The following is a 21,205-nucleotide window of genomic DNA, read 5'->3' as shown; positions in this document are numbered from 1 at the left end:
GTTCATCTGCCAGAATGTCGGCCCCGGTCAGGTTGTACGATCGCGGTCCGCGTCAAAGAGCATCTCTCCGGGCTTGGGGTTTTCCCTGTTCCACCCCCTTTCCTGGCCCCTTTGCATACACCCCCGTGGTGTGTGCCTCGCCCTTGCCTTCGGCTCGACTTGGCACAGGGCCCGAAGGACTCAGTCCCGCCGGAGGCTTTCCGCCGCCGCTTTTATTCCATCCTAGCCACGTATCAGGGCTCTGGCATTGTATACACTGACGGTTCGATGGTTGCTGGTCGGGTCGGTTATGCTCTAACTCTAGGGGACCATTACGAACAACGATCCTTGCCGGCTGGCTGCAGCGTTTTTACTGCTGAGCTGGTCGCCATCTTTCGTGCCCTAGAGTATATCCGATCCTGCTCAGATGAGTCCTTCGTTATCTGTAGCGATTCCCTGAGCAGTTTGTCGATGCGGGCCGGCTTTGATGGTGGTCCACATTTTGTTGGACTGTCCACTTTTAAGTGTGCTTAGGCAGACGTTTGCACTGCCTGACACACTCCCTGCCCTTTTAACAGATGACTCTGCCATGGTGGACTTAGTTTTGCGTTTTATTCGGGCAGGGGTTTTTTATCATTTAATCTGAGTGTTTTTTTGTGTTGATTCTGGCCCTTGGCCTATGATTTTAAACTGAGTTTTTAATGTGTTCTTGGTGGTTGGCTTTTCCTTTTTTTCTCTATGGTCGGCCAACCACCATCACACTCTGTGTGATTTTAATTTGTTTTGTCTGATCTCTGTCTGAGTATTTCTTGTCCTGTGTCGTCTGCCATCTTTTCTGTTGCTCATTTTTCATTCTCCGTGGATGGTTTTAGTTTTTTTGGAAAAAGGGACCGATGACTGTAGCAGTCTGGTCCCTTTAATCCCAGAAACCAACCAACCAACTACTGGATGGAGGGATCCATCTTCTTGGTTGCCAGGAGAAACTTGACCCACACCTGAGGCATCTCGGGTTCTTTTCATGGCTTGGAAGAAGGGAGTGATGTTGCGGACAAATGTAGAGAAGCAAGTGGTGAACAGTTAACAGTTCTTTACTAATCCACTGAATCTGAACAATCATTCGGGTGTGCCTTCATCTCTGATATGGTTTGGTGTTGATTGTTAATATTCCCAAGGTAGTTGCAGCGTGCAGTGTACACGTTCTACCAGGAAGATGGTGCCCTGAACTCGTGTGGCAGGCATGCTCAGAACTTAATCGACAGAGGTGGCCAAGGAATGATGTGGCCCCAGTCAGCAGTGTTTTGTAACTTGAATCATGTCTCAGCAGTGCCAAGAGTCTAACTATGGATTGAAGGCTGAAGAGCAGCTGTGGATGGGTGATGTATTCCAGCAGCAGAGTGTTGGCCACCAAGTCCTGGGCGTTAGGTGTTCAGTTAGTGGATCGCAATCCGGCAGTGGTGGTGGCAGCATAGTTACAGTGTCAACTGCAAAGCTATGTCGGTAGAACTCATGGCGATAACTTACTTATGGCAGGTGCCGTGCCCTGTTGTGTGGCAGTGTGTTGAACTGAAGAAACTTTTGTCCCAGGTTATTGACACACGTAAGTTTGATTATATAGAAGTGGCTGCTTCTGTTAAGTCACTGAATTGGCAAGGGCGTTGACCAACATCTGCCAGTGCTTGTCGTCTCAGTGCTCTGTTCACGGCTGTGGGGTGTCTATTCCACTACATCTGTAATCCATTATTGAGGTGTATTTTTTAATATATCTTTTGGAGCAACCACACCTCACAAACTTTAAATGTGAGGTGCATCTACCCTTATTCTCACTACAGGTTGGTCTCGCTGATACTGAGGTCTCGGAGACCTGTAATTATATTTTCACTGATAAAGTGTATTAAATTTGTAAACCATTTGACATATACTACATTATAGTAAAATCTGTCAAATATGGTCCATGAAACAAGCAGGTAACTAGCTTTCATTCTGTAATGACAATGGTATTAGACCATATCTTAATAGCAGTCATGCTTGATATGATAATTTGTTAGTTGCAGAAACAGAGACTACTGTGTAATAGGTGTAAAACAAAGCATAGGGCTATAGATAGAGAGATACTGAATAAAACGTATTTGGCTGTCAAAAGAGCAATGGGTAAAGACTTTAGTGACTATCGCAGCAGAATATTGTCAAATGATATTTCACAAAAGTCAAAGAAATTCTGGTCATATGTATAGGCTGTTAGTGGCACCAAAGTTAGTATCCATATCCTAGCAAATCAGACAGGAACTGAAGTTCAGGGTAGCAAAGCAAAAGCTGAAATGCTTAACTCCATCCTGAAATGTTCCTTTACAAAGGAAAACCCAGGAGAACTGTCTCAATTTAATCCTCGTACCACTGAAAAGATGAGTGAAATCAGTATTAGTGTCAGTGGTGTTGAGAAAGAACTGAAATCATTAAAATTCAACAAAGCTCCAGAGCCTGACGGAATTCCTGTAAGATTTTATACTGAATTTGCAGCTGAATGAGCACTTCTTCTAACTATAATTTATCAAAGATCCTTGTAAAAAAAATTAAAAAAAAGTGATCCACGAAACTACCATCCAATGTCCATTGTCATAGAATCTTAGAACATATCCCGAGCTCAAACATAATGAGCTATCTTGAACAACATGACCTCCTCGAGACCAACCAGCACGTATTCCGAAAACATTGATCGTGCGAAACTCAATTCTCACTTTTCTCACATGACATACTGAAAGCTTTGGATCAAGGCAGTCAAGTAGATGCAGTATTTCTTGATTTCCGAAAAGCATTTGACTCAGTACCACACCTATATTTACTTTCAAAAGTTTGGTCATATGGGGTATCAAGTGAAACTTGTGAGCAGGCTGAGGAATTTTTGGTAGGGAGGACACAGCATGTTATCTTGGATGGAGCGTCATCATCAGATGTAGACATAACTGTGGGTGTGCCCCAGGGAAGTGTGTTGGGAGCCTTGCTGTTCATGTTGTAGATTAATGATCTTGCAGACAATATTAATAATAACTTCAGACTTTTTGCAGATGGTGCAGTTATCTATAATGAAGTATTGCCGGACAGAAGCTGCATAAATATTCAGTCAGACCTTGATATGATTTCAAAGTGGTGCAAAGATTGGCAGTTTGCTTTAAATGTTCAAAAATGTAAAACTGTGCATTTCACTAAAAGAAAAAAAAGTAGTATCCTATAATTACGATATCAGTGAGTCACAGTTGGAAACGGCCAACTCATACTAATAGCCAGGTGTAACACTTTGTAGGGATATAAAATGGTGTATAAAGCAGGTGGTAGACTTTGGTTTATTGGTAGAAGACTGGGAAAGGGCAATCAATCTACAAAGGAGGCTGCTTACAAATCACTTACGTGACCCATCCTAGAATATTTCTCAAATGGATCTCGTACCAAATAGAACAAACAGGAGGTTTTGAATGTATGCAGAGGACGGCAGCATGAATGGTACAAAGTTTGTTTCATCCACAGTAGAGTGTTCAGAAATGCTAAAGAAATTGAATTGGAAAACTCTTGAAGATAGATGTAAATTGTCATGAGGAAGTCTACTAACAAAGTCTCAAGAACCAGCTTTAGATGAAGAATCTGTAAATGTACTACATCCCCACATATATTGCTGACTTAGGGATCATCAGGGCAAGATTATAATAATTACAGCATACACAGAAGCACTCAGACAATCATTCTTCCCACACTCCATATGGAAATGGAACAGAAAGAAACGCAGATAACTGGGACATACACTCTGCCATGCACTTCACGGTGGTTTGTGGAGTATAGATGTAGATGTAGAGTCTAAAGTTGATTACATTATTCAAACTAAATAATTATGTAATTTTTGTTTTATGTTCACAGATACAAGTTTTATGTACGTGATTGCAATGCTTTGCATGCTAAAGATATACCAGACCCGCCACCCAGACATAAATGCTAGTGCTTATTCAACATTTGGCGTTTTGGCTTGTGTCATCTTGATTGGCATGGCTGGTGTGCTAAAAGGCGGAGTGTATTTCTGGATTGGATTCACATGTTTACATCTGATTACGTGCTTGGTGCTTAGTGTACAGATTTACTACATGGGTCGCTGGACATTGGGTATGTTGATATACTTTCATATTTTGTTAATATTTGTGTCACTTTTATTAAATACATTACACAATTAGTAACAGGCATGATTTGTACATAGTAAATTAAGCTGTTATTATAACTACACTGGAGCACCAAGGAAATTGGTATAGGGATGCATATTCACATATAGAGATATGTAAACAGGCAGACTATGGCACTGCTGTTGGCAACGCCTATATAAGACAAGTGTCTGGTGCAGTTGTTGGATCGGTTACTGCTGCTACAATGGCAGGTTATCAAGATTTAAGTGAGTTTGGACGTGGCATTATAATCAGTGCACGAGCGATAAAGCACAGCATCTCTGAGGTAGCGATGAAGTGAGGATTTTCCCGTACGACCATTTCACGAGTGTACCGCGAATATCAGGAATTGTGTAAAACATCAAATTCTGACATCGCTGCAGCCGGAAAAAAATCCTGCAAGAATGGGACCAACGACAACTGAAGAGAATTGCTCAATGTGACAGAAGTGCAACCCTTCCGAAGATTGCTGCAGATTTCAATGCTGGGCCATCAACAAGTGTCAACATGTAAACTATTCAACGAAACATCATCAGTATGGGCTTTAGGAGCCGAATGCCCACTCGTACATCCTTTATGACTGCACAACACAAAGCTTTGCCCCTCGCCTGAGCCTGCCAACATCGACATTGGATTGTTGATGAATGGAAATGTGTTGCTTGGTCGGACAAGTTTCATTGCAAATTGTATTGAGCAGATGGATGTGTACAGGTATGGAGGCAACCTCAAGAATCCATGGACCCTGCATGGCAACAGGAGCTGTTCAAGCTGATGGAGGCCCTGTAATTTTGTGGGGCATGTGCAGTTGGAGTGATATGAGACCCCTGATACAGCTAGACATGACTCTGACAGGTGACATGTACAGAAGCATCCTGTCTGATTACCTGCATCCATTCATGTCTGTTGTGCATTCCGGCGGACTTGGCCTATTCCAACAGGACAATGCAACACCCCAACACATCCAGAATTGCTACGAAGTGGCTCCAGGAACACTCTTCTGAGTTTAAACACTTCCACTGGCCACCAAACTCCCCAAACATGAACATATTGTGCATATCTGGGATGCTTTGCAACATGCTGTTCAGAAGAGATTTCCACTGCCTCATACTCTTATGGATTTATGGACAGCACTGCAGGATTCATGGTGTCAGTTCCCTGCAGTGCTACTCCAGACATTAGTTGAGTCCATGCCACGTCGTGTTGCAGCACTTCTGCATGCTTTTGGGGCCCCTATATGATATTAGGCATGTGTACCAGTTTCTTTGGCTCTTCAGTGTAAAATGTTCAAATTTTTAAATGGAGAGCAAATATAAATAATAGTTCCACAAAATTTTGTTTTGTTAATTGTAGGTATCCTAGGAAACTAATAAAGATCAAGAAAACTGAGTAAATCTTGAATGACAGATTATTAAGATCAGGAAGAGAGACTAAGAAACTGACATGCAGAATAAAATCATGGATATAAATGTGGCAGCAGTTATTGTGAATAGCTGACACCATCTTCTGAGACAGTTTTCTCATTGCCCCCCTTTCCCTCCTGTCCTCTCGCTGTTGTAGTTTAAATTGATTCCATAAAAGACGGGGATGACTGAAAATATTTTACTGCCTTCATTAGGTATGAATTTCCCATATGATAATAACAGGCATGATACGAATAACATCTCTCTCCACAGGCCAAATTAATTTTGACAAAAAGAATGTTATTCTACCTTTTTGTAGAGTATACACTGTGTTGATCGCATGTCATAAGTTTGAACTGTTCCTATGTAGATCATGAACCCAGAAACCTGCCTTTAGCAAGCGGCTCTCTGCTTGAGCACACCTTAGATCATCCCAAAGATTCATCTAGCCCAGGCTTCTTCCTAGTCCTGCCAAATTTGTAAAATATTCTGTCTCAATGCTGTGAGTTTTTTTATGCTGGGTGTGAAGAGGAATTTAATATTGAATGAGAAGAAGTCATGCATTCTCACACATTACACAGGTGACATCTTTTAATCATGTGGAAAGTTATGGTGTCAAGTAAGAAGTCAGATGAAGATTCTGGTCCAGTATGTACAAAATGTCATAGTGCTCAGACGATAAAGGTAAAAAGAAACATAACAGCAGACCTCCACAAAGCTCGAGGCTTTGTGCAGCAGAAGAAAAAAAAACTGCAGTGAAAAGCCAACCATAACAAAATCTAAGGCCATAACATATGATGTTCATCCAAACATAATTAAACACGTTGAGACTTTTAAATCATAAGATAGACTAAAAAATCTGAAAATGACATCACCAAGGATACCTGAAAGAAGGGTGTCAGAAAAGTGATGAATTAAGTGTCCAAAGATAATCTTACGAATCCCGACACACCTGGAAGTGCTGTGAGTAGGTGAAACAATACCTGTACCAACAAATTCTCACTTTGGCATCATATAACATAGAACTACATCAGAAAACACTCAAAATGAGCACAAGATTAATTACTACAAAAACTGCAGATCAATTCTAGCTGAAATCAGTGTTCAAAAACTGTAACAACAGAGATTTAGTTATGACAGGGTGCATGGCTATGAGAGCACATGGATGGCAATGGGTGGTAGTGGATGGCATCTGCACCAAGTAAGTGAAGTTCGAAGGGCATCGACCACCACCAGCCACATACTTATGTGAAAAGGACCCACGGTGAGAAACATTGGAAAAGTAGTAGCAGGTGCATTCGATGTTGTCATCGATGACAGGCCATTGATGTGCCATTGGCCCAGCATCTTCATCCATGCCATCCCCCAATATGAAGCATGAAGGGGTTGGAGAATACAACACAGAAGGGGTGGAATGAAGACTCATCATTCAGAGCTCTATGTGGCAAACATTAAGATGCCTTTTGTGGTATTGAGATGGTAAGCACATTGTGGAATGATTGTGAAAGGCCGTGTTGGCCCAGGTGGAAAAATACTCTGGCCACCGTACCTGTACTACAGACAAACCTTTCCACAGGATTGGGTCACAGGACATTGTTGTGGATGCCTCACTCATGGTCAACAAGAACTTATCAAGCATTTGCTGATTTCTGATGGTCCAGAACAAAAGAAATTTTTTCATTGTGATTGCAGTCTGCATGGGGACCAAGAGGGAGGCGGATGATGGAGTGTTTGTGGGCGGTGGGGTGAAAGTGGTTTTCATAATGATACACACTTAAAGCCAATGCCCATTGTTGCGTACACTGCACTGTCTTTTCCAGGAATTTATAATAGTGCCCAAACAATGAAATTGAGGATTTTTGGTCAGTCAAGAGGTGGAATTTGCAGCCATACAAATTCACACAAAATGTTTTGACCTCGTAAATGATCACTGAAGCCCTTCCTCACTTTGCAGGTAGCTGAGCTGTGCCACAGTCAACATTTTGAAGGCAAAGACAACTGGCTATTCAGAATCATCCAACAACTTATAGGACAAAACAGCCACAATTCCATGTTAGGATGCATCCATCACAGGTATCAGTGGCAGACCCATTGTATATGGTATAAGATACCCAGCACTGCCTTAAGATTGCCTTTAAGGCACTGGAAAGCCAAATTTACAAGTGGCCAACCACACAGTTTTGAAGTTTTGATACCCTTCATGTGCAGTTGATACAGGGGATATTCCACTTGGGGAATAAACTGGGCATAGTTTAGCTAACAGATCCTCCAAGTAAGTCATAGGATACAAATAAATGGTGGACTGTGCATTTATAATGGGCTTAAAACCACAAACAGTGTGTAAAGACATATTAGATTTTTCTTAAGGAGAACTGTAGGCATCACTCATTGACTAGTTGCAACCGGGGAAATGAAGCCTTGGTCTTGAAGACACGAGAGATCTGCTTGGATTGCTTTTTGAACTGCAAATTGTAGCAGATGACCTCTACAGAATTTTAGCACCACTGAAGGCTTCATAGATGTGTGAGCAGTAAAGCTGTGTGCATACTGAGCATTGGTTCAAAAATTTCCTTGTACAAATGGCACAGAGTGTAAAGTTCAGAGAAAGATTCTATTTCAGACACTAAATTGACTTGGTCCATTGAAAGCAAAACTTATAAAGACATTGAAGCCAAAAATGTTAGAAGCAGAAGTGGAATGTTCAACTAAGAAGGTTACTACACCTTTGACATTTTTGTACTTAGCTGCCACCAACAGTTCTCCAGTGAAAACAGTGGCTTTGCGACAGTAAGACACAATCTGGTGCCGGGTCCTTTACAGTGAAGAAGGACCAAGCTGCTAATAAGTGTCCTCATTGTTTGACAACACAATCGTGCTGTTGTCCAGCTAATTTCATGGACCAGCCAGAAAGTGTCAGGCCCAGCATAAATTTCCACTGTGGTGGGGTAGCTATTTGCTCTGCAGACATGACGGTGTGGACCGATGTGCCATCCCTGTGCTGCAGCTGAGCACACGCTGGTAGGCTGCTTGTTGCCATGCTACTGTGAGCTGGCTTCACTGGCCAAAGGTCTAACAGTCTGCCGCAAAGTGCAGGCGACAGCTTATGGAATGTCATCTGCCACAATCAGGGCAGAAGTGGAGATTTTTTGACTTGCTTGAAGCACAGCCCAACTCGAAGGAGGGAGGGTGTTTCTGACACGCTTACTTAACATTACAAAAAAGGTCATTCGACACTGAGAGGAGAGCAGGTCATCGACTGACTTAAGTTTCCCACTAGATGCCTGCAATCCAGGTGCACTTGAATTTAATTTGTGAAAACGTACTAAACTTCAGAAGCAACCTTAAAAGATTTTACAATTTTAAGCATTTTACCAAGACTAGGATCAAACATGACTAAAGCCTTTGCTGTGATCTCCCTGTCTGGGGGCAAAACACACAACCATATCCCGAATCAGTGATTCTGCATATGAAACTTTACAGTTCTGCATATGAAACTGCACTTGAATTCAAGGCCCTGTGAGTTTGCAACCGTTCTGCTTAAGACTGTCCACATTGTTTATGACATTGATTAAACTTTTGAGATGACGTGTTGAGTTGCAGACAGGCACAATGAAAAGATTGTTGTATTCCAACCTCTAATATATTTCTTTTCGATCAAGACATGTAAAATATTTTGTAAAAGTTGTTAAGTTTTAAATATCTTTCATCAACCAAATTTGTCCTAATGTCCTTAACATCTGTTTCTTGCTGGGTGTTCTTGTGCAAACATGACAGATCAACCAAAATACCTGAACCACTCACAACACGCAAGAGTCTCAGGAGGCCACCGCCTTCCTCAATGCAAATGCAGGCTGGATTCCATCAGTCCCCCCAAATTTCTGATTAAACTGTAGCCTAGTCACAAAAAGCAGTGTCTGAGGACAATAGTATTCAGTTAACAGAACACAGAGGTCATTGAAGACAAAGCAGCAGGGCCCAAGAATGGTTGCAATGTGTGCACTACTTCATATAAATGGCTACTAGAAAGGATGAGCAATGCACTTTGCTGCCTATCAGAAATGCTCTAAGCAAGTTTCGCAGGAGAGCTTCTGTAAAGTTTGGAAGGTAGGAGACGAGATACTGGCAGAAGTAAAGCTGTGAGTACCGGGCGTGAGTCGTGCTTCGGTAGCTCAGATGGTAGAGCACTTGCCCGCGAAAGGCAAAGGTCCCAAGTTCGAGTCTCGGTCGGGCACACAGTTTTAATCTGCCAGGAAGTTTCATATCAGCGCACACTCCGCTGCAGAGTGAAAATCTCATTCTGAAAACAGTACAGTTTAAAATGATGGAGATAGACTTTCCACTTCTTCGAAGACTCGTCTAAGGCAGCAAATGCTGGTAAGGGGGTAGCTGTGACCACCAATTGACAATGTTCTTGCTACTGAGATACAATCTGTAGAGCAGGGCTTAACAACTGGCCGGTTTTGAGCGCGAGTACTCGCGTCTGCTCAGGCACGTGCTCGCGAGCAGGTGCAAGGTCGCGGAGTAGGGAGGGAGGGGAAATGCGCGCGCACATATGAATAGGACCACAGCGTGCCTATTGAATTCGCGCCGACTGTGTAACGTTAAAAGTACTACGATCAGTTCTAACAGTCACTTCGCTGGTTAAGAATCATGTCAAGTCACCATTGTGTAACCCCAACCATGCTTTCGCAGTTCAACCCCCATTGGGAGGAATTGTATCTGTTTACAGAAAAAGATGGTGTTGCAAAATGTTTAGTATGTCACAAAACGATGAATTCTTTTAGGAAATTTAATTTGCAGTGACATTATATGTCGTACCAGGCGAAAGACTACGGAAGTGGAAAATGTGATGGACCAGATCATGCACAGGAAGTTATTAAACTTAAAAGGAAGCTATCCGAAGAAGATCTGGATGAAGAAGAAAAATCAACTGAGGCAGCTCTCAGAGTGAGCTACAAAATTGCTTTGTTTTTAGCAAAATCCCTGCGTCCCTTCACTGATGGCGATTTAATAAAAGATGTTTGGTAGTTGCAGCAGAACATTTGTGTCCATCTCAAGTTGAACAGTTTCGGATTGTGCCATTATCTGACATGACCATTATGCGTCGCACACAGGACATGGCAGACGACGTCCAGAGCCAGCTTGCAAATATCTATAAAGATTTTATGGCGTATTCTCTAGCTCTGGACGAAAGTGTTGATATCACTGGAACAGCGCAGCTTTCCATATTTATTAAAGGAGTTATTAGAGATCTTCAGGTGAGGAAGGAGCTCCTCAATGTAGTAGCCATGAAGAACACTACAGCCGGAGGTGATATATTAAGTAGTGTTGAAGAAAGTGTTGAGAATATAGGATTGTCGTGGAATTCTTTAGTTTCAGTGTCTACAGACGGTACACCAGCGATGACAGGGAAAAAATTAGGTTTCGTTGCGCTATTGAAGGTGAAAATGCAAAAACTGACTGTGCCAAAAGAAATAAGAGGTGTTCACTGTGTGATCCACCATGAAAACTTATTTGCAAAGAGTATCACTCTAAAAAATGTGATGAGTGTTGTTGTTCGTACAACCAATTATATAAGGAAGCATGGGCTACAACACAGACAATTTAAAAGCTTTCTTGAGGATGTAGAAAGCCAGTATGGTAGCCTGCCTTATTACAGCGATGTCCGCTGGCTTAGTCGTGTCGAATTATTAAATCGAATTTTTGCCTATTAGATGAGATAAACATGTTCATGGAAATAAATAACATGTGTGTTCCTGAATTGAAAGAGCTCTCATGGAAATGTGATCTCGCGTTCTTAGCAGATTTAACTAGTCATCCGAATGCTTTGAACATTTCACTACAAGGTAAAGATCTGCTAATTACTCATTTCATAGATTGAATACGAGCTTTTAAAATGAAATTGACACTTTGGGTGAGTCAGCTGGAAACAGGAAATCTAGCTCATTTTGCTAAATTATCATCCATGCAAGATGTTCACAAAGACTGTGAACGTTATTCACATAGTTTAGTTGCCCTTAAGGAAGAATTTGATACGCTTTCAAGATCTGACAGCACTAGACAGTGATTCTGATCTGTTCTCCTCTCCATATTCAGCGAATATTGAAGAGATTCGTCCTGAGCTGCAACTAGAAATTATTGACCTGCAGTGTGACAGAGAATACAGAGACAAATTTCAGAACAAGAAAAAAATTTTGGAATTCTACAGACACTTCCCTCAGGATAGATTTCCTAATTTGCACGAACTGGCGGCTACAATAATATCAATGTTCGGTTCCATGTATGTTTGTGAATAACTGTTCTCTGCAATGAAATGTAACAAGACGCGCCTGAGAAACGCATTGTCTGATCCAAATTTAAACTGCACGCTGCACCTACGATGCACAAGAACAATTACTCCGAACATAGACGCAATTGTAAAGGGCAAAAAGTACAAGATAACAGAGAATCCCACACGTCAGTGACACCTTTTATTGTGTAACAGTTCACAAATTAATACGAATGTAGAGGCATACACTAAGCTAATAAAATTATGTGGCACGTGTACATTCTCCTTTATTTGTTTCATTTGTCACAGTAATAATTCGTGAGTGATATCCCTGCAGGTGGCTGCGGATTTACATTGACTGGCGGCAGCTGTTGTGTGCCCCACGTGACTCTCCCCACTCTCCGCTCAGGTCCGGTAGTGGGGGTAGCGTGCTCGCACTGCTCCGTGCTCGCGCCTTGCTGCTCACAGCTTGTTCCGTGAGCATGTATGTTGTGAAGCCCTGCTGTAGAACAACATGCTGTTCTTGCTGTTGTTACTGTTGTTCATGGTACTACTGCTGTTATAGTGACAGCTGTTACTGCCAAAAGTTCCAAAAATTCGGGATCCATAACACTGACTCTGGGTGGTGACATGTCTTGAGTGGGGGGGGGGGGGGGGGTCTCAGCCCAAGAAAAATTAGATAAATTTTAAGAAGTGGCTTAAGAGCTACCCTAAGGTACTGGACTGATGCTCAAAGTGATATGTTATTTGTCTCTCTATTGAATTATGTTATTTCATCAGATTTATTCCTCTTCTTCTCATCATTAATATGTAATTAATAAACTTTCTGAAAGATCTCATTAGTGTTACTTAATGTTTTGCTAGTTTTCCCATAGTCATTCAGTAGACTGATTGAATCCATGTGCAAGTATAGTTTAAATAATGTAGACATTTAATTCAACATATATTTCATAAAATAAATTATTGAAGTAAAATTTGTCCTCTTATATTTTGATTTCAATGCCATAGTAACTCTACCAAAATCTCTCAAACATCATTTTGGATTTCCACTTAAAATGCAGATCTTTTAAAGAAAAAGTGTACCAAATCAGGTTAATCCTTAAAAAACTTTTGCCCTATGTATGCTTCATAGTTACTATTTTACTGCTCTCAGAGGTATCTGTCTGTTCTTACAGATTTCAGTGCCATCAAGAGAGTATTTGTACTTATCTATTTTGATCTCCGTGCCAGTCCACTGCACTGCATTCGTCCACTTTATCCAAATCGAATGGTGTTGCTCACGCTTGGTAAGTGTGACTAGCTGGCAGAAAAAAAACTTTCTTTAAAATTTTGAGGCCTCATTTGGCTCTTTCTATGATTTCTTTAATGTAGCTACAATCTCTTTTTGCAGGTAACTTGTGCAATATTGCATTAGCTGTACTGGGGTTGAAATATCACCTACGTGACTTTGCAACATATTTGCTGTCTATATTTATGGCGAATCTGCTGCTATATACTTTCTTCTACATAGTAATGAAGGTAAAATATCAGTTAAGAGAATTATTTTGAAACTTAATGCAAAATATGAAATGAAGACTTTGTTTCGAAAATGTATTTTGTCTGTACCTTTTGGATAGGAAAATATTTGGATAGCTAAATAAATAGTTGAGTAATAACTACAGATGGATAATTTACATGGATAAGGTGAAAAATGTTCTTCCTGGTAGTGAAGTATTTGTGGTTTTACTGTGCTGGTCACTAAAATTGCAACACCATGAAGGCGGCCTGCAACAAATGTCAAACTGGTATATCAATTGTACTACATACTTCGACATGCAAATGATTATCAATTCAGCACAATTGTACATCTACTTTTTGAGTATAAATAAAGATTAAGTGTGTCTCTCATTCAGAAATCACATCTGAATGTTGTTTGTGGGAAGATCATGTTTTGCTTTGTGTTAGGAGGAGCATGTATGGAAATTTGATACAGATAGGATTATAGCCTATTGCAACTGCAGATTATTTTGTCGTACTGGTGCTGATCTCATTGGTTGGGATCCCAAGACTGTCGTACAGATATGGAATTGATAGATTCAGGAGGATCATACTCAACATCACGCAGCACCTCAATGGCCCCATGCAGCTAGTGCCTAAGATCACAGACAGATTGTTCATACAACTGTGTGGTATCATACAGCCATGTCACATACATTGATCAGGAAGTTGATTGGTATGCAGCAACATGAACATCTTTATGTCCGGTGCAATAATGTCTGGAGCACCAGAGACTCACCACAGTGATAATTGTTGCAGATTTTTTTTGATGCATCAGCAGAGAGAGGTGCACTGACGGTGGTGAACACAAAGACAACACTCGGTAAGGAACTTTCTACAGCCAAGATCGCATAAATACTTATTTATTTTTGACAATCTGCTTCAACAGGCTTTTCTGTCGTCTTTTTGTTTTCAAAAATGATTGTTACAAAATATGTTCCTTGTGTGTTGGAACCTCAAGCCAAGCAGTCATATTACAATTAGCCATTAGGTTCCAACTCATAGTGAATATGTTCTGTAACAATCATTTTTCTAGGCCATAAGGTGACAGCAAAGCCTATCAAAACCGGTTGTCGAAAGTAAATAAGTATTTATGTGATCTTGACTATACTGATCTTGGCTATAGACAGCTTTTTACTGGGTAAAACAGATCACTCCTTCTCGTTTCTCAACAGAAGAAATCTTAATAAACGCAATTATGGAGACAGGAGTATCAACATAACACATTACACATTTTCAGAGTAGTCTGTGTTCTGCTTGCAGCATCGTGATAATTTATCCAAGTGTGGAGGCTCCGACGAGGACAAACGTTGCCACATTGTATTCATCATTGTCATATGGGCACAGCACTTGGCACCCTGTTATCAAATGCCATTGGCAGCAGAACAAATCACCTCCATTTTGTAGAGCTGGTTATATGAACACAGCAGGAACTACATTTCTGATGTGTTGATGCCAGTGGCTGTATCCTATCTTCATAGTCTCCACGCTCTTGTCTTTCAACAAGACAATGTGTTTCCAGTGCTGTCTTCACCTACCTAGATGCTGAAAGTGTTCAATTGTTCCCCTACCCAAGATGTTCTCCAAATAGCTTACTCGTTCAAAACATCCAGTCGTGGGCTGACGAGACGCTGGCACGCCACCACTTGCTAGTTTCTGTGATTCCTGAACTTTTGCTGTTGTAACCCTCTCTTTAGAGTCGGCAACATTTATTGATCACAAATCAACTTTCTTTAACAACAGAATAAAATTGTTTATTAGTTCACGAAACCAAACGGTAGTATGTCTTGATAGAAATTAATATGCAGTATGATGGTAGCAATGAAAACGTTATTATCCTGTTTTGTTAAATTTTGCAGGAGAAGCAAACACAGTTTCTTAAAAAATACTTGAAGTGATACAGATAATGTTGCTACAAGTGTAACTATATAGTATAAGTCTAGTTATTGACAGTTCCACCCACTTTCAGATTTCTCTTGGGTAATGGAGTTACTGGTCAAGGAATTAAGAGGTTTTCAGACAGATGGAGTTATGAGGTTTTCATTGCCTACCATCAAATAGTTCTTGTTTGAAGTTGATACAAATTCAAACACTACTACCTTGTTACGCATGTGTACTGAAATTATAATATGAAGCAAAGTTTCACATAAGTCCTGTGGTTGTGAAAACTACACACACATTATACAACCCAAGTCTACATCGATTCAGGTAAACAGCAGCAGCAGTCTTAGTTCACTTGTAAAGATGAAATTGGATATTAGGAATGTAGAGCGAGTCAGTTGCTGGTTGGCATTATATTTGCCTGGTGTGGAAGTTCACATAACCAGCCTGCAATAACAGCAGTTTTCCCACTACAGACATCCTCACCAGATGTGGGCATTGTTACATATATCAGTACTTCCATATCTTCCATTTGCACATCCAGTGGGGTTACTAAACTGGTGCAGAGTTAAAGCAGCGTGGAATGACACATGTGTCTGTCATCCAAGCTCAATTTGACTTGACATCCAGGCAGGTTACAGCCATTGTTGCTGGCAGAGGTTGCAGCTCTGTGTACTGAATTTTACTTACTGTACACCCCCAAGCCACATACAATTTTAATCAATCCATGGAAAGAAAAGGTTGGAATATCAACAGTTTTGAAAAGGATAGATTGCTACTCACCATAAACACATTGAGCTGCAGAAAGATGTACTGAAAAGGTTGTTAAACACTAAGCTTTCAGCCAAAACCTTCAGAAAAGAAAGGGAAAACACACACAAAAGCAGGCACACCTCATGTACACCTGACCTCTATCTTCGGCCACTAGTCAGATTGCCAGTCTGACTGAAGTGGCCGAAGATAGTAATCATTTTTGCATGAGGTGAGCCTGTTTGTGTGAATGTGTGTTTTCTTTTCTTTTCTGAAGAGGGCTATAGCCAAAAGTTTAGTGTGTAACAATCTTTTCATTGTATTTGCCTACAATTTTAATCATGTATTCTTCCTACTCTACTGTATGTTAACATTAAGTAAAATTTTGTTACTTTGTCCTTCATGGTGTTATATTTTTAATGTTTAGCCATATAACTTGTAACATATTTATTTTTCATTATATTCCCTGTAATGTCACTGCACTTTATTGTTTTCCTGAAATGTGATCTTCATTTTCTTTTTCAATCCAGTACTCTTCATGCATATTATCATCATCCAGTTGATCCAGAAGACTTATGTAGTTTCTGGCAGATATTTTATACTTTTCTAGGTAACCATTAACATCAATCAATTTTGCATCCCCGAAAACAATGCCCATTCTTTCTGGAAGAGGAAATCAACTTTGATTTTCCTGGTGCAGGACCACCATTTCCAGTCCATTGCTTTCACTTTTGCTTTGGCTCTGGCATGAAGCAGTGGGATATCATCACATGCACCATAATAAATCAGCACTCACAGTCATTTGGATTCCTTTTAAAATGATTCATCTACCACCAAGAACTTTGTTTTTATATTTGCTTTTGATCATTAACAAACATGGCACTCATCTGTCTTCTACAAAAACTTGTCTTACCTAATTTATTGTGTAAAATGTATCATATTCTTTTTTTTCTGATATGAACGTGTTATCACTGTTTCATGCACATTTAGCACTGATCTTGCAATACTGGTGCAGAATGCAGCATTAGCATGTCTTCCAAAGAAATAAGGCCACACTTAATTAATTTTCCCATTTCTTCTTCTTCCTCCTCCTCCTGCTCCACCTCCACCTCCACCACCACCACCACCACCACCACCACCACCACCACCACCACCAACACTGCTTCTGTGTTCAAGTGTATCAGCCATGATGCCATCTCTGTACAGGGCCAAAAACCCTAGTAAAACTCAATACAATATGAAAATATGCTCATTAATGATAATATGTAATTTTTATTCTGTTTCAGCTTTGTCACCGTGAGCGCATACTGGTGCAACCATTGCTGTACATTATATTGTCTTTTGCGTCATGGGGAGCAGCTCTGTACTTCTTCTTTAACAAATCTATATCATGGGCAGTAAGTATTGTGTATCTTTTTTATTATGTATGAGGTGTGATCAAAAAGTAACGGGAATATTTGTTTTTCTTAAAGTATCTTTATTTATTCAACAACATCAGCTTTTTCCCCTTCAAAGTAATCCCCCTCAGATATAGTACACATGTGCTAGCACTTTTTCCAATTCTGGAAGCACTTCTGGAACTCACTATCCGTTATGTTGGTTAGCTCCTTGAGCGATTTTGTTTTTATCTCATCAGTGATGGCAAAATGACGTCTTTTCATAGTTCTGTTCAGCTTCAGGAATAGAGAGAAGTCAACAGGGGGCTGTGTCTGGTGAAAACAGTGGCTTAGGCAATGTAACTGTTTTTTGCTAAAAAAAATCATGAACAAGCATTGAGGTGCAAATGGGAGGATTATCATGATATAATTTCCATGAGTGGTTTTGTCACAATTGTGGTCATGTTCTTCAGATTGCTTCACACAAACTGTCCATAACTTCAGGTAGTATTCCTTATTGAAGGAACTCGTGAAGCACTATCCTATTGTAATTAAAGAAAACAGTTAGATGAACCAGAACACATTATCGAACTTGTAAATTTTTTTCCCCCCCCCCCTCATGTGGACAATTGGGTCTTGGTTGTGATGTCATATGTGTATAGCCATGTTTCATCACCTGTTATAACCTTTAGAATTTCTTGATCTGTTTCTACTTCAGTTAGCAATTCCTGAGCAATATCAATGCTATATCGTTTTTGGTTGAAATTCAACAATTTCAGAACGAACTTTGCAGCTACAAATTTCATGCCCAAAACATCCACAAAAAAATTCTTGGCTTGACCCAGAGGATATGCTGACAACTTCAGCAACCTCTGTAATTGTGATTTGTCAATTTTCCAAAACCATTTTCTTTACTTCTTCCACATTGTCATCAGTAATTGGTATGCTAAGGGTCCAGGGTGGTTGTCATCTCCACTGTCTTCTCAACCCTATTTGAAACATTTGTACCACTGGTAAACTCTTGTCTCACACATAGTAGATTTGCCAAAACCACAATTTCAAATACGGTGCTGCACTTTATTCCTGTTTTGTGGAAACAGGAAAGAATATCGGTGAAGGAAAACGACTGGTGAGGCTTAGGAAAAGGGATGGCGTTCGGGGAAGTGACCCAGAACCCTTGGTCAGGGGAAATTTACTGGATTGAAGGAAAGACTGATTGTTGAGGACTGCACTGGATGAGATTTGAAAACCTGAGGGCTTAAAGGTGGAAGATGGATAATATGCAAGTCAGTTAAAACATTATGCATGAATTAATAAAAGGGAAAACCTAAGTGCATTGTAAGTGATAGAGGTGGAGGAGGGGGAGGGTGGCGAATAATAGAAGGTGTAAAAAACTAAAATGTTGTTTTACAGGTGGCTCTTCCGTTGACAGTATTTGCATTGCCAGTTACAGGGCCGGTATAGGTGATGGTAGGAGGATGCATAGGCCAAGTCTTGCAGTGGGGACAGTCACAGGGGCAGGAGCCATAGGTTTGTGAGATGGGTGCAGACAAGGGTATGACAAGGATATTGTGGAGACTGGGAGGATGTCGAAAAGCTATTCTAGTGTTAGTGGGCCAAATCTTAGACAGAATGGACCTCATTTCAGGGCATGATTTTAGGAAGTCGTGGCCTTGTCGAAGTAGCTGTTTAATTTTCCAGAGCAGGGTGTAGGGTGCAAATGACGTGCTCCTGAGTGTTTTTTTCGGGGGCGGGTTACATCCAGTGAAGGCTGAGATGAGGTAAGAGTCTACAACTGAGCGAATAAATTTGCCTTGAAAGCCAAGGCTGTATGGGAAGGAATGTTTGACATGGAAAAGATGGCAATTGTCAAAATATAAGTGCTGTAGCTTGTTAGTAGGTTTAATGTGAACAGAAATGTGTAGCATGCCTCTGGTGAGGATGAGATCAACATCAAGGAAAGTGGCATGGGATTCAGAATAGGATTATGTGAAATTTAGTAGGAGAATGTATTTAGAGAGTTCAGTAACTTTAACAGGTCAGCCTCGCCATGAGTCCATATGGCAAAGATGTCATCAAAATATCTGAACTAACCAGGGGCTGAAGGCTTATGGATCCCATGAAAGCTGCCTCCAAGCGACCCACGAAAAGTTTGACATTGGAAGGGGCCATCCAGGTTCTCATGGTCATATCCTTGATCTTCAGCTGCTAACGGGCTTTGATATATATCAACGGGGACAGGTGAAAATGTGTTCCCCGACCGTGATTCGAACCTGGGATCTCCTGCTTACATTTCAGACGCTCTACCCATCTGAGCCACCGAGGGCACAGAGGATAGCGCGACTGCAGGGACTATCTCCTGTATGCCTCCTGCGAGACCCACATTCTCACCTTGTATGTCCACACGCTACATTCGTAGTGTCCCACCCCAAGACATTCATTACTCGTGGAAGACATTCTTACCAAGTCCCGTAAGATTTTGCGGAATATGTGTGCATCCGCACAGAAGACGACGGAGTATATAGTTCTTTCGGACATGTCTGAAAGAACAGAAACTATATCCATATAAGTATATAGTTCTGGCAACACTGGCCGTGACCTCCTTCTTCTGTGCGGATGCACACATATTCTCCGAACTCTTACGGGACTTGGTAAGAATGTCTTCCACGAGTAATGAGTGTCTTGTGGTGGGACACTATGAATGTAGCGTCTGGACACACAAGGTGAGAATGTGGGTGTCACGGGAGGCGTGTGTGAGATACTCCCTGCAGTCGCACTATCCTCTGTGCCCTTGGTGGCTCAGATGGATAGAGCATCTGCGATGTAAGCATGAGATCCCGGGTTCGAGTCCTGGTTGGGGCACACATTTTCACCTATCCCCATTGATATATATCAACGCCCGTTAGCATCTGAAGGTGTTAATGTAATTCTAATTTTGTTCTAGACGGCTGCAGGTCATCAATGGTGTCTGTTCTTTTGGACATGTCTGAAAGAACAGACACTATATCCATATAAGTATCCCTGATCTGTCTGTGTGTGTGTGTGTGTGTGTGTGTGTGTGTGTGTGTGTGTGTGTACGCCTCTCTTCAGTCTCAGCATTTCTTCACATTAACTACTCCTTTCTTCACTCCATTACGACATCTATTTTTTGTTGTCCCCCTCCCAACTTTATCACATAAAATGCACTTAGCTTTTTGCTTTTATTAATTCATGCACAATGTTTTAGCAGTAATCTCTATGTTGCACATTACCGTGTCTTCCACCTTTAAGTGCTCAGGTTTTCAAATCTCATTCGGTGCAGTCCCCAACAATCAATCTTTCCTTCTCATCCTGTCTGGTAAGTCTCCTGTGATCCCTGGTTCTGGGTGACTTTTCTGAACTCTACTGCTTTCCCTAAGCCTTCACCCCTTTTCCTTCCCCTTCAACCTCTCTCCCAGAAGGAGCCACTGACTCCGAAAGCTTGCATATGTAATACTTTGCATATGTCTATTTTCTTTCCACCACTTGGTGAGTAAATTTTTTATATCCCCAATTATTGCATCATAGATATCATAATAAGGATTCCAAATTCCACATAAACATTTCAGAATTTGCCACTAGGGATTTTTTTACAGTTACAATTAAAAGTTACACATTTTTCAGCATTAACTCACAAACACAAACTTGTATGGGCTACCGTATTTACTCGAATCAAAGCCGCACTTTTTTGTCGGTTTTTGTTATCCAAAACACCGCCTGCGGCTTAGAATCGAGTGCAAAGTAAGCGGAAGTTCTGAAAAATTTGGTAGGTGCCGCCACAACTAACTACTGCCATAGAATATA

The 21,205-nt window shown here is 40.9% G+C and overlaps 1 protein-coding gene across 1 annotated transcript in view; it reads left to right on the top strand.

Annotated features, from left to right (window-relative positions):
* Positions 1–21,205, top strand: part of LOC126419300 (SID1 transmembrane family member 1-like) — a 143,744-nt gene that overhangs the window by 77,376 nt on the left and 45,163 nt on the right. Inside the window, exons 11-14 of the mRNA XM_050086474.1 lie at positions 3,880–4,119; positions 13,016–13,126; positions 13,231–13,358; positions 17,294–17,404. Of these exons, the coding sequence (XP_049942431.1) occupies positions 3,880–4,119; positions 13,016–13,126; positions 13,231–13,358; positions 17,294–17,404 (590 nt within the window). The remainder of the gene's footprint in view (positions 1–3,879; positions 4,120–13,015; positions 13,127–13,230; positions 13,359–17,293; positions 17,405–21,205) is intronic.

The sequence above is a fragment of the Schistocerca serialis genome, chromosome 9, assembly GCF_023864345.2.
Source record: "Schistocerca serialis cubense isolate TAMUIC-IGC-003099 chromosome 9, iqSchSeri2.2, whole genome shotgun sequence".
Classification (NCBI taxonomy): Eukaryota; Metazoa; Arthropoda; class Insecta; order Orthoptera; family Acrididae; genus Schistocerca; species Schistocerca serialis.
Note: the sequence above shows the minus strand (reverse complement) of the source record. Positions and strands in the feature narration are given on the sequence as shown.